The following is a 13,028-nucleotide window of genomic DNA, read 5'->3' as shown; positions in this document are numbered from 1 at the left end:
GGTTTTACAGATTTAATTAGAACAGATCACAGACATTGCAACAAATATAGATTATATATTTTTCATACAATTTACTGTAAACAATATCCATACTTCATTAATGAACAAAGAAATTCTACAACTATTCAGTGAGCAGAATAATATACCAATAATTTAATAATGAATATTTTAAACTATTTACAATATAACTATTATTTTATCATTTCATTCTGCTCTTCTCCGGCGTGATTGGTCAAATGTTGAAGCGGGTCAAAAGTTCATGGGTTCGAATCCCACCTCTGACAGACACTTTCTAATGTGCTTTTAGTTGAATGTCATTGTCCATGGAGCATTTACTACTTTTTCCCCCACTGTTGTTCTGGTAGGAAGCACTGGGGGGCAGCAAAGACCAGTGAACAACTTAGTGAGCTGCAGGAGGAGCTTAGTTAATAGTGAAAAGGTAAATGTAGGGCCATATGTGAAATATTAAATACATGTGCCATGTGAATTTGCTCAGGTGTTGGTGAAAGAAGTCCAGATCCTAGTAAAAGCAAAGGTAGTATCAATTTTATTAATTGGTAAGTCATTTCTAGTTTCTAAGTCAAGTACAGCAAAAGGGTCCGTTAAATTGCACCACAATGAGGTTAGAAACACAGCAAGAAGTAGAGGAAATTATTATTCTCCACAATCTACATTAATTTTGAATGAAATGTTGAAGAAATGCAATTCTCTGTTCTTGTCACCACAGTAAATTGTTTATTATGTATATCTAATCACCTTGCAGGAAATGTGGCTAATACTTATTTTACTTATTTACTCAGCTCCCAGGACGCTTTGATAGGAAATAAGCAAGAGGGAATGTACTAGAGTGATTTCACCATCTACTGCTTTCTCATTGTCCTCCAATTCCTGGTTGATTTCTGTGACTATTAGCGCCTGAAATTAGGAAAAGGGAATGTGCTCAAGTGATTTAACCATCTACTGCTTTCTCATTGTTCTCCAATTCTTGGTTGATTTCTTTAACTATTAGTCAACAAATATTCAAATTTGTGAGGCTAACTCCAAAATCTGACATTTGACTACTTGTCCAAAGGAAAGGGGTACATATACCAAGTAAATGGAGCTCATTTTACCTCACACTAAACTCTATGTATAAGGTTTATCAGCTTAGTGTTCCTCCAACAAGTCAGCAAAGCAGTGAAGTTTGCACATAATAAAATACAGTAGACAGCATTCATAAGATATAGAAAACCTGTAAATAACTGTAAATCACATAAGGCATACAAGATTAAAGCCTAATACAACAGTGCTAATAATTAAAGTGACTTCAATGATTTTATATTGAGAATGATTTAAACACAAAGTTGCACCACATCACCTGTGATGCTGCTTTGTGGATGGTCATTACATTTCATCGACAAATAAAAAATATTAGTTACACGCCCAATTCAAGACAAATTCTTCATCCAATAATAGTTAAGCAATGCATTTTCCAAACTTACAAGTCCTGTGCGGGGACGCTATTGCTACAGGTTATTACACCTCAAACTCTTCTCATGTGCTTCACTGTTTCAGGACAGGGAGTTCCCTCGGTTTGAAGAAAGCCTGAACCATGCCCATGGCAAAGATGTAAACTTTAGCATCCACCACAATTTTCTCTTTCTTCATCAGATCTGCACATTCAAACAAAACAAGTGTACGTTATTGTGGGCAAGGAGGGTCTCTTTGTTGCTCTAATGGTAACTTGACTGAAAACGCCGAAGTCTCACCATCTATTCTCATCTGGAATTCATCAAGAGGTAAATGAATGACTTCGACAAATTCTGGAAAGAAAAGACAAAAGCCTTGTGTGACTGTTCACTTGACAATAGAAAGAAGATTTCAAGAGAAGAAGAAAAATCAAACTCACCTCCATCACCTATGGAAGAACACAGAAGACGATTATTTGTCTTTGTAGTGTGTGACATGCTAACATTTTCTCAATACACAGTACGTAGTGCGAGATCTAATCACAGCTACACTGAGAAACACAGAGTCATGTGGAGCACTGTGTGATCTCATTTGACAATGGTCTGAATGCAACAATGATTTGTAAAGTGCTAGGTGTCAACTAAACAAACATGTGCTTGGACGAATAAATGCTGCCAGTCCACTCACCGAGCTGCTGTGTTGGGTTAATATTCTCTATGTCATCTCCATTGATGTTGACCATGACAATTTGGGTGGTGCAATTAGACAGCCCGGGGTCCAGACAGGTCACTACAATCAAAGCAGTATCATTACGGAACACCAAAAGCTTACTTACACTCATACATCCATGCAGACTTTACACAGCCACTTGAATTGAGTTCCCAGAAATGCATATCAGACCCCTGAACCTCTCAAACAAACACAAGAGATAACAATAGAACCTGCAGAAGAAGCTAACACAATCAAGTGTCCAAAGTGAAATGATACCTGGAGTGACTCCTACTACTTCGCCTTTGTAGCCGGTTTCTTCCTTCAGCTCCCTCAAGGCAGCAGCCTCTGCTGTTTCACCATCGTCAATCAACCCTGCACACAGCAATTCCTATCAGCCCCGGTGAGTGCGGAAAAAAGCAAAAACTGTGTCTCAGCTCAAGGGCTGCCTCATGCAGTCTATGCAGCCCATGAGGGCAGGGGTTCCATCATCGGCCCCATAGACTGTGGAGGCTGAACGAGAATAAGACAGTCTAGTCTACAAAGGGATTGGTCACCAACAAAACCAACAAGTGCACTGTTAGATAGATATTCAATATAGTTGAAGATATGTGTTTTGTTTGAAAACATTCAGCTCATCAGGAAGGATACACTTGTTGGGTGTTCTTCATTGCTTGCTGGAAAGACCACATTTGTTGGAGCCAGCAAAATGAGACAGCTGGGTCATGGTGCACTGACATAATTAGCCTTCAAATTTAGAGACAGCTCCTGAATTGAGACACAGCGAATGTCTATTCTGATGGGTTTCATGAATTGCTGATCCACAATCACAAGTGAGAAACAGTCTGACCTGCAGGAAACTCCAGAGTACAGCATCCCATAGGAGGACGAAACTGCTTCACCATCACTACACAGTCTCTGTGGAGCGTCCGCTTCAGGAGTGCAATGATTCCCACACCTGCATGTAAATTGTGTTACACCCAAACAACTCTTGTAACATGTGTCAACAAATGAGAAAGAAACTTTCATGCTCACCATCTGCTTCTGTGTTGGTTTGCCTAGTGGTCCTCTTCACCGTCTCCCAAGTTCTGGTGGATGACAAAAGGGGGCTGAAAACTGCACCAAAGGAAGCTGCTTGGGTTCTGAAGCTATGTTAGTGAATGATTGAACCATACCTGGTGTTTCCAGCTGGGTCCATGTATGTAGTTTTCTCCAGTTTCAACCATTTTCCTGTTGCCATGACCTGGAACACAGAGAGCAGTGTGAGTACTTAACACAGCAAAATTACTCAGTATCACATAACTGTGCAGCTACTTTCCAGTCCAATTGTATGCTATTAAATGTGTATTTGTACTCTGTACTCGCTTGTAGGAGAAACATTTGTAAATTATTTTCGATTTCATTTATTTATATCACTACTTGTTTGTTCATCTGCTTACTGTATGTTCCGAGGTGGGGGTGGGCTCATTAAGTGAAAAATGAAAATGTTGATGGGGAATAAGAAAGATTGTGTAAAATCACAAACGTACCTCTTCTTTCATTATGTGTGGAGTTGTGGTCACTTTGGGTTCCTCATTATTGCTCATTGTCGATACGTGGACGACTGAAAATGAATGGGAAGACGAGTTAAGTTTTTACATCACGGCCCGGTTTCTGGTCATGAGTTGCCCAATTAGCAGCTGCTACAGCTGCTCAACTCCAACCAAGCTGAACGCCGCCTGTTGCTCTTATACATAATCGCTCCGTCACAGTTTAGAGTGGCAACACCATTTGGAAAAGGCGTGTTAAAAACTACACAGCCACGAACATATTGAAAACTAAACTTAACTCACGTGAAATCGCAACCGTTCGCTAGTCAGTGGCAGCAAAGATGTCCAAAAGCACAGATGTGTCACGCTGTTACCACTTCCGGTGACTGCAAACATCACTTGACTCGAGTTTTATGAAGAAGAAAGAAAGAAACAGTTTATTTTCAGAATAATAATAATTTGTATACATTTTATAATACATGCATACGTCTTCCCTAGAAAAACGGAAGTGTTTCCCCCTTTGTCCAGATAAATTATGTATAAGGTTATGTTATACATGGAATCTATTTTAACCGCGTGTTGTGGTTGAAGTGGTCGTTGCGTCTGTACTTTTAGGGAATACGGAGTGACAACTCCTGTTTATAAACGATCTATGTTGAATTCAGCGGGGTTTACTTTGACCACGCCTCTGTGTGCACCACAAAGAAACGTCCCCATCAGAAAACATACATTTATCACTGTTTATATTAGTGCAATAAAAAAACAAACATTCACGTTTGATGTCAATGGACTTTAAGTACTTTGAACACATTTCCTCTTAAAAATGCGATATGGATGATAGAAATTAGTATCGAGAGAGTTGTGAAAATATCAGCGGTTCGGACGATATTCACTGATGGACACTTTTCCATTACAGGATATTGCAGCATGAAGAAGGAGCAAGTTGTTAACTGTCAGTTTTCGGTTTGGTATCCGATATTCAAGAAACATACTATTAAAAGGTAAACAACTGCCGTTTGTTTGAATAAGCAGGATAATATTTCATCATATTTAGCCACACAGCTAAAATGAACTAACAGACAGAAAGATCAGGATCTGTAGCCTGTGTGTATTCTTCCCATGTGTTTACGTCCTGTTCACTGTCTTTTCTGAGCAGAGACCTTCTCAACCCTTATCTCTGTGTTGGTTGTTGGTATCCGAATGATTCATTAAATATACTGTTCTCTTTTTCTTCAGTCTTATTCTCCCACTGCCTCAGAATGTAATAGAATATTTACTGGACGATGGGACACTGGTAGTCTCTGGGAGGTAAGAGACACTTAAGCGCACACGCAAATTTTCACAGCTTTTCTTATTAGGACTCTGCATTGACTATCCCTAAGCTTAACCACAACCGGTTAATGTCTAACTTTAACCTTAACCTAACCGCAATTCAAACATTAGACTTAAACTTAAGCAGTTCCTCCAAAATGAGGTTCTGCCTCATTAGGACCAGGAAATATCAGCATTTGTTATTACTTATCAGTCTGAGTAGTTTCCTCATCACCATTATAGGAAGAGTGGGAGACAGGTTACAGGTTTAGGTTATCAGAACTGTTTTGTGTCTTATGAATGGGTTAAAATCATGTCTTGTTTGTCACAAATAAAACATTAACTCGTTCTTCTCTGGTTTCTCTTCTTCAGTGACCACAGCACACAACAAACACACACTAACAACAACAACTCTGATGCAGAGGAAGACATTCAGGTATAAACATAACAGAAAATAAGGTGGTTTGTTAAAGTTTTTGTTGTTGCTTTTCTTCTCTTTGGTTCAGAGACAGAAATATGATAATTCAACCAAAATATGTTGTGTATTTTAAAGTATTTGCATTTGTTAGAAGATGAGGAAGATTAACAAGTTAAGTCAGGTGCACTTTTTTATTTACATTTAATAATCTTGGATGTGGTGGTATAATTCCTTTATTTGTGAGTTTTTTGCATGCAATGCATTTAATCTTCTCTCTCCTTTAATCCTGGGCTGTGTACTGCCCTCAAGTGGTCAGATGATGAGACAACCACCACTGTCACAGTAAGTGCATCAGTGGTCTCTTCAGCCAACAAGTTTGAACATATTTAGTATTCTCTTCACTACAATGATGACTTACTGCTCTCTACAATGAAGTGTGTTTTATTATTTAATTAAGTCTATTGTGGTATCCTCATCTTCATGATTTAATAATGCAAGGATGATTGTGTCTGCCAGGCTCCTGAGTTCCCAGAATTCACCTCTAAAGTGCTAGAGGCAATAAATGCCCTGGGTGGCCGTGTCTTTCCCAAACTCAACTGGAGTGCTCCTCGGGTAAAAAAAACAAACAAACAAAAAACCCAGAAAAAAATAACACTGCCCTCAGCTTTTTAAAAGTTTTTTTTGCTCTCCTCAGCTCAGCCTTACATAACCAACTGTCTCTCTCTATCTCTCTTCTCCAGGATGCTAATTGGATTGCTCTGAACAGCTCCTTGCAGTGTCACAGCCTCAGTGATATATTCCTGCTCTTTAAAAGTTCAGATTTCGTCACCCACGACCTCACACAGCCGTAAGTTTGGTGTCCAACAACATCGACACACATGTAAACCACCCTGACTTACTTGAAAAATACCCTGACTTACTAAATATTCAGACACTTTCCCTTTACAGCAAGTTGGAGATTTGATTTTAAATGCATAAAATAGATATAGCCACGAGTTTGTTTTGTTCTCTCTCTCTCTACTCTGGGAGCTGTAGTGCATGTGCGGTCACGTTTTCCAGAAATCGACCCGTAATTCGTTCAAATGTACTAATAAATATAATAAATAAATATTCAATATAGTAGGGTTTATAAAAAAGAGTTTTTTATTAAAGGGTTTATACAGGACGTTGTTGTAGCCAGCGGCTTTTTGTTTTCTTATTAGCTGCACTGTTTAGATGTTCTTAACTGCTCAGTTACATTATTAGTACTTTAATATCATGTATAATAAAGGATGTCCCCACAGCCATGGTGTGTTTTACAAACACAGCCTCCATGACACCCGGTTCATGGAGGAAGAACAACAATCTTTCACATGCGCTGATATTTCAGCCTAGTTTTTGCATTGTGAGAAACAATTAACTCATCGTTTACCCGTGTTAACTTTCACTCCACTCTGTGTGTGTGTGTGTGCTCATACAAAGGGGTAGAGGAGATAAATGATGGAGAAACATGCTAAAAACACACACTGACCTGATATAAAACAAGCGCTCCAAATAAAGCTCATTGATATTAAGGATCCTGTGAAAATTAAGAAGTGTTTGCTGGGACTGAATGTGGGAGAAACATTATCGCAGTTCAAGCAGAGTTACAGTATATCATGCAGCCCTAATTTTGAGCACATAATTACAGTTCAAAAGTGAACTTTATATCCTATGTTCAAAAATAATATAGAATTTTGAATAAAAAGTGAAAGCCCTAAGAACTGGTTTTGTCAGCCTGCTCTCTCTCCCTCTTTATTTACCAAAGGCCCATTTGTACTCAATTTGTCCGTTTTCTACATCCATCCCAAACGTTATCTCCATCACCACCCTACACACGTCTGTGCATCTTTTGCATTGGTATAGACATTTACCCAATACTTTGTTGTTTTCCTTACTGATTGGATTATTGAATCTGTACTGCACCCATGATTTTCAGTGGTATTGCTCCGTTTCGTCCATCTTTATTTATTTTACTCACTGCATCAACTTTTTAAAAATAGGGAACTGTGCAACTCTGTCATCTAAGCAAATACAAGCATTGGATTGGACTCAATCTTTGAAGATACTCAATAGTAAAAATCCAAAATGAGCATTGCAAATTATCGGCACAAACGCATGTGGTTACAAAGTGGATGGAGTCAGACATAGGACTTTTTCTGACAGATATTGATTTGCGATATGCAGCCCAGTATTCACCATGTAGACCTATGTATAGATGTATGTTTAATATGTACTGTATGTATAATCTCCAGTACGTTTGAAAGCAGCTGATCAGTGGCCCAGCCAAAGCTGAGACGTCAGCCCCAGATAAAATATCTGGAAAGGCCAGGACTCAAAGCAGTAATTACTGCCAAAGGCACTTCTGCTCAGGGCTGAATTCAGGGTATGAATATTTAATCAATAGATTGATGGGCAAAAGAGGCAATTTTAACCATTTTAAAGCTCACAAAGAATAAATTAGTCTTCAAAACTTTATGAGACAATCAACGTCAGCAAATAGCCAGGTTTGCTCAGACTCAGGCTGATGAGAGTCTGCAGTAAAATGCCTGTGGAGGAATTATTGCGATGTAGATTTATGACTTACGCTTCTCCGCCGTGCACAGTGAACATTTAACTCAGCGAATGATGTAGTGCAGTGCACAGCCTTGGGAAAGCTGTTTGTGTGATGTATGCTTGTGCCCCGGACTTTTTATCGAAACTTTGAAACTCTCCGAATTTCAGAGTTAGTGGAGCAATGGCTCTGATTGTACCCGTGCTGCTGATTTTGTTAATTTTTAACATGCTTGTGTTTGCAGATTTCTTCAGTGTAGTGACAAGGACTCTCCAGATCCTGTCATCAACTATGAGGTATTTAAAAGTGTTTCAAAGTATATTAAAGGGATAGTTCTGGCTATCTGGAGTGGGGTCATGTGAGGTAGTTACATAGTTAACATCTTGCATACATCTCACTTTACTCCGTCTGTTCTGAGAATCAGACAGTGACATGTAGCTGCGAGCTCAGTGAAAACATGGGACAGCAGGAAACACAGACTTTATTTGCATTACAGAAAGACTCTGAATAAAATCTATGCTCGCTTCAGTATCTGATATATTGATATTTTAATATTTTCTAATTATCTTTGTGTTAAACAGCATTTTTGTTTTTTGATAAACTTTAGTTTGTGTCTCTTTGTAAACTACTCACTCCTTACACCAAAGTCCATAAATAAATCTATTGCTTTTACATCACAGAATACAGAAGTTGATCCAATGCTGCCAATGAGTTCGTTCAGATGTGTTATTTTGTGTCTTTGGATTTTGAAATCCTTCATTCAGACTCACCCAAATGACACAAACTGACCAAGCGAGGCAGTTGCAGTTGATGTTTTTTAATCGACTCTGGTGCAGGAAAATGAGCACATTCATCTCTATATAAGTTGCTGGCTATATGTAAATACCTCATGCAACCACACCATAAACAAAATCACTTCAACGTTAACCTGATTTCATAGGTTTTTGCACAAAACTAATGTCATATTTTGCCATATTTGTACACCTCATCATGTTCAATTTGTCTACGCACAAACGTGGATTGAATCACACATGTTTTCTTATGTCACCAGCTGGTCCTGAGGAAGTGGAGCGAGCTAATTCCTGGTGGAGAGTTCCGCTGCTTCGTCAAAGAAAACAAACTGATCGGTAATGTTTCAGCCACGTGTTTTAGACACCGTTGTTAAATTCAGTTTCAGCTCGTCTGATGGTGTGTGTCTTGTTTAATCTCGCAGCGATTTCTCAGAGAGACTACACTCAGTATTACCAGCACGTCCTGAAGCAGGAGGAGCAGATCAGTCAGGCCATACAGGACTTCTTCAGCCAGCACATCCAGTACAATTTCCTTGACGAAGACTGTGAGCAGCACCTTTCATGTCTTTCATTTATGAAATATATATATTGTTGAATGCACTATTTGGAATTTTTGCTGCCAGGCACCTTTTCATCAGGGCAAAAGACCAAGTTGTGTGGGAGTGGATTTATCATTGAAATCAGTTTTATCTTTAAAACAAAAATAATTACTAAAATGAAAGTTAGTTTGTGTCAGCCGTTGTCTCTGAACAAATGATTTCAACTCACTGGTGGAGGCAGCAGAGGATCAACAGGTCCTGTGTGCTGTAGAAGTGTTGATTTTCTCTGTGGACTTTAGTGAGCAGTTTACAAAGCAACACAAACTTCATATTCCAGTCCAGAAATGTTTGTCTAATGGTGAGACGAAGACACTATTCAAAATGTGTCTCTGCTGGCAGCCATGTTTTTATGAAGCAAAAGTGTCAACTTGTCCATGTCAAGATCCAGACTTCTGCATGAGTAAAATTCCTCATCAGGCTGCTTAGAAAGGTTTTTGTTTGTTCTTGGATTGAAAGTTGCTGGAAGCATTAGAGACAATATAAGAAGACAATTCAGCAAAATATATAACACTGCTCTCGTTGTGGTAAGACATTTCGATCGATACATGTGACATCTTGTGCATTTTTAATGGCTCAGTCAGGCAGAGCGAAGGCAGGGGAAAGCTTTGAATGAGTGTGTTGTTTTTCACACAATTGTGATTTTAAAATTGAATTTGACACAGTGTTACCAGCTTCTTTTAACTTTGTATTTATGAAATTCACCACGGTTTATATAATTCTGTCTGTTTTGCAGTTGTGTTTGATGTCTACAGGGACAGCCAGGTAAGCACTCTGATGAATTCTGTCTGAGAAAAATCAATTGTCAAACACACTGCCTTTGCAGACTGTTAAGTTTTTGTGTGTGTGTGTGTGTTGCAGGGGAGGGTGTGGCTGATTGATCTGAACCCATTTGGAGAGGTGACAGACTCTCTGCTGTTCAGCTGGGAGGAGCTGACATCTGGAGGAGACGTCTCCCAACAGCAGGTCAGCCATCGCCAGACATGTTCATTCAGGAAAGTCGTTAATTTAAGATTACAGATTACAGATTACAAGGCGCGTTGAAGACCTCAAGTATGTTAAAGGGGGATGTAAAGTGCTAAAAATAGCTTCTGAATTTTGCATCCCACAAAGTGTTACTAACCACCTTACCAAATTTGTAATGATTTTAAAGGTTGGTATGTGTAAAAAGTTAGGTGTCGAATCATGTAAAAATCAGCAACATTCTCTTGGCCACTCTAAACAAAGTGTTATCCCTAACCTTAACCTTTTGCAAACCTTAAATCTAACCTTAACAAGAATCACAAATCTTAGCCCCTAAACTCCGAAATGAGGTTCTTCCTCATTAGGACCATATTTTGGTCTCCATGAGGACTACTGGTCCTGACAAGGTCAGTGTTTATGCCTGAAAAGGTCCTAAGGTGGTAACTAAAATCACTCACAAACTTTAATGGGGCCCAGTGTCTGCAAACCTCACTGATTGTACAGAATATTAACATAAACACTTTCAAACCACTTGTTCAACAAACATGTGGAGAAGTGACATTTTCACCATTTTGGTCACAGTTTAATGACATACTGAATTCCCTGCTCTCTGTCTCCCTCTGCTCATCTTTCTGTCTGTCTTCTCTACTTCATTTTCACATCTTTATGAATTTTAAATGAAGTGGCAGAGCTTTACTATGTGGTTTAACATCCTGGGAAGACTGGGATTATTTGCAGGACAAAGACATCTTAACCTGTTAGTCAAACCAAAGGCAGTGCAGGTGCAGTCACTCACAAGTGAACAGCAAACCAGGGATAAAGCGCACTGAGGGTTTTTATGAGAAGACTGAGAAGAGAAAGTGTTTTCAGTCTTTACTCCACACTTGTAGTGTTTTTTCACACATCCTCAGCCACTGTTTACTAACATGTATTATGTGTGAAGAAGAGAATCTCGGCATTTAAGGAGTGAAAACGGTTTCATCATGTGTCGGCGCCGTGTGTGCAGGAGGCTCCGGCGTTCCGCCACACCACCAGTGAGGTGACGGTGCAGCCCAGTCCGTGTCTGAGCTACAGAATCCCAAGAGATTTTGCAGACCTCTCAACCGGAGAAGACGCTTACAAACTCATCGACTTCCTCAAACTGGTATACCAAGTTCAAATCGTTAAACTCTCAGGCTTCAGTGTTGTTGAGGAGTAGTAGTTAGCTTCTTCTTTTTTTTTTAATCATTTACACCTGAATTTATATTTATTCTGATACATTAATAAATGTAAAATCTTGGATTTCATCAAGTTAATACAGAAACATAAAATGTCAATCCTTCTTTCAAATTCCCCAGAAGAAAAGCCAGCAGGAAGAGTCTGAGGAGGAGGAGGAGGAAGAAGAGGAGAATGCTCCACAGTGAAACAGTTGCCCTGAAACCTGAAAAATAGCTGCTAGTGTACGAAGAATCTCCATATATAATGCTTTCTGCATGAAGTGACTCTTTACCCTCTGTTCCTCTGTTCTCTTTGAGCTTTCTTGTTGAAAACTATCACCAAGTTTCTCCTTTTGCTCCACTGGTAACCGTGTGTGTTGTATCTGAGGCGTCTTAATGAGTTTTTTTTAATCATGGCGTTAAATTAACACATTGTGTTTTAGGCTATTAAGGGTTCATTTTCTGTCACTGTTTTCTCTTCATCTAACACCGCAGAGAAGCCTCAGAAGTCTCGTAAAGTTTTGGTGTAATATTCTAAGAGGGAAGAAAAACAACACAATTTCATAACTGTGTATTTGCTGATACGTCTTAATTTCTGCACAACTCTTCCTGGATTTAAATCGCACAAATGTCAGTGTAACTGTGCTGAGTGTTGTGTGTCATTATGAGGCGGTGAAAGACTTCCCTATTTAACACTTAAGCTGTTTATGACTTGGCTACATTGAATTTTCTTTCCTTCGCCGCCGTCCTTGCCTCTCAATCTCCCACTACCAATTTCCTCTGAGCACTTTTGACACACTCATTGCTCCGAGTCGCTCCGGGCACTGCTCTCAAGTCCTGTTTTCCCATCATGCATTGCTGTACAAAAAAAAATCCACACCATTAAATTTCTTTGTCATGTATTGACTCGGCTGTCAGTCTGGTGGGTGTAGTAAACTAGCACATTAGAAATTGATTGCGGTTTTACGCCCCAGAGCTAAATGAGCTATGTGTGCTCGGTGCACGGCAGTTCATTTTGGGTTTGTATTTTTGTTTTTTTTCCCTCCTTTGGTAGAGTGATAGAGCAATTACAGTGAGATGGAAAAAGCCGGTGCAATGCGAGTTATGGTTCCCTCGACCGGAACGCCGCGGACGGGAAATGGTGTACAAGCCACATATTGTGGGGAGTGTTTCACATGAATCATCATTATGAAAATGAATTCTAGCTGTAAACACACCATCAGGACCTGGGGCTGGTGTCCTCACTTAGCCTGACATGACAAACAAGTTTCACTTCTGATGTCTGTACTACAGAGTTTGTGAAGACAAACGTTAAAATCAGACCAGTGTTGTGGTCAGAGGGTCATAAATTGGCTGTCAATGAGAGGTGTTTTTCTGGGGGTTTTCCAAATATATCTCTTATACTATACTATAAAAAGGATAATCTGAATATAATCACAGATCATATGCGGCATATATAAGAAGTGGTGTAAATCTTGCTGGTTGAAGCTTACTA

General features: G+C 39.3%; 2 protein-coding genes across 2 annotated transcripts; one reads left to right on the top strand and one right to left on the bottom strand.

Moving 5' to 3' along the window:
* Nucleotides 1-531: 531 nt before the first annotated feature.
* On the bottom strand, nt 532-4,074 carry nudt5 (nudix (nucleoside diphosphate linked moiety X)-type motif 5). The gene is made up of 10 exons (XM_044020973.1): nt 3,990-4,074; nt 3,687-3,760; nt 3,333-3,400; nt 3,193-3,245; nt 3,008-3,115; nt 2,437-2,532; nt 2,137-2,238; nt 1,889-1,897; nt 1,749-1,802; nt 532-1,652 (listed from the first exon to the last, which is right to left on the bottom strand). Exons 2-10 carry the CDS (start codon nt 3,741-3,743, stop codon nt 1,543-1,545), a joined length of 657 nt encoding a protein of 218 aa, XP_043876908.1. The 5' UTR covers nt 3,744-3,760; nt 3,990-4,074; the 3' UTR covers nt 532-1,542.
* A 472-nt stretch (nt 4,075-4,546) lies between these two features.
* cdc123 (cell division cycle 123 homolog (S. cerevisiae)) lies at nt 4,547-12,435 on the top strand. Its single transcript, XM_044020972.1, has 13 exons — nt 4,547-4,687; nt 4,923-4,994; nt 5,370-5,433; nt 5,725-5,757; nt 5,932-6,027; nt 6,156-6,262; nt 8,232-8,283; nt 9,039-9,114; nt 9,201-9,323; nt 10,111-10,139; nt 10,236-10,340; nt 11,344-11,481; nt 11,675-12,435. The coding sequence occupies exons 1-13, from the start codon at nt 4,614-4,616 to the stop codon at nt 11,738-11,740; spliced, it is 1,035 nt and encodes a 344-aa protein (XP_043876907.1). The 5' UTR covers nt 4,547-4,613; the 3' UTR covers nt 11,741-12,435.
* The last annotated feature ends 593 nt before the right edge of the window (nt 12,436-13,028 follow it).

This window comes from Solea senegalensis, linkage group LG3 (genome assembly GCF_019176455.1).
Source record: "Solea senegalensis isolate Sse05_10M linkage group LG3, IFAPA_SoseM_1, whole genome shotgun sequence".
NCBI lineage: Eukaryota > Metazoa > Chordata > Actinopteri > Pleuronectiformes > Soleidae > Solea > Solea senegalensis.
The sequence above is the reverse complement of the archived record's forward strand: the minus strand, read 5'-3'. Positions and strand labels throughout refer to the sequence as shown.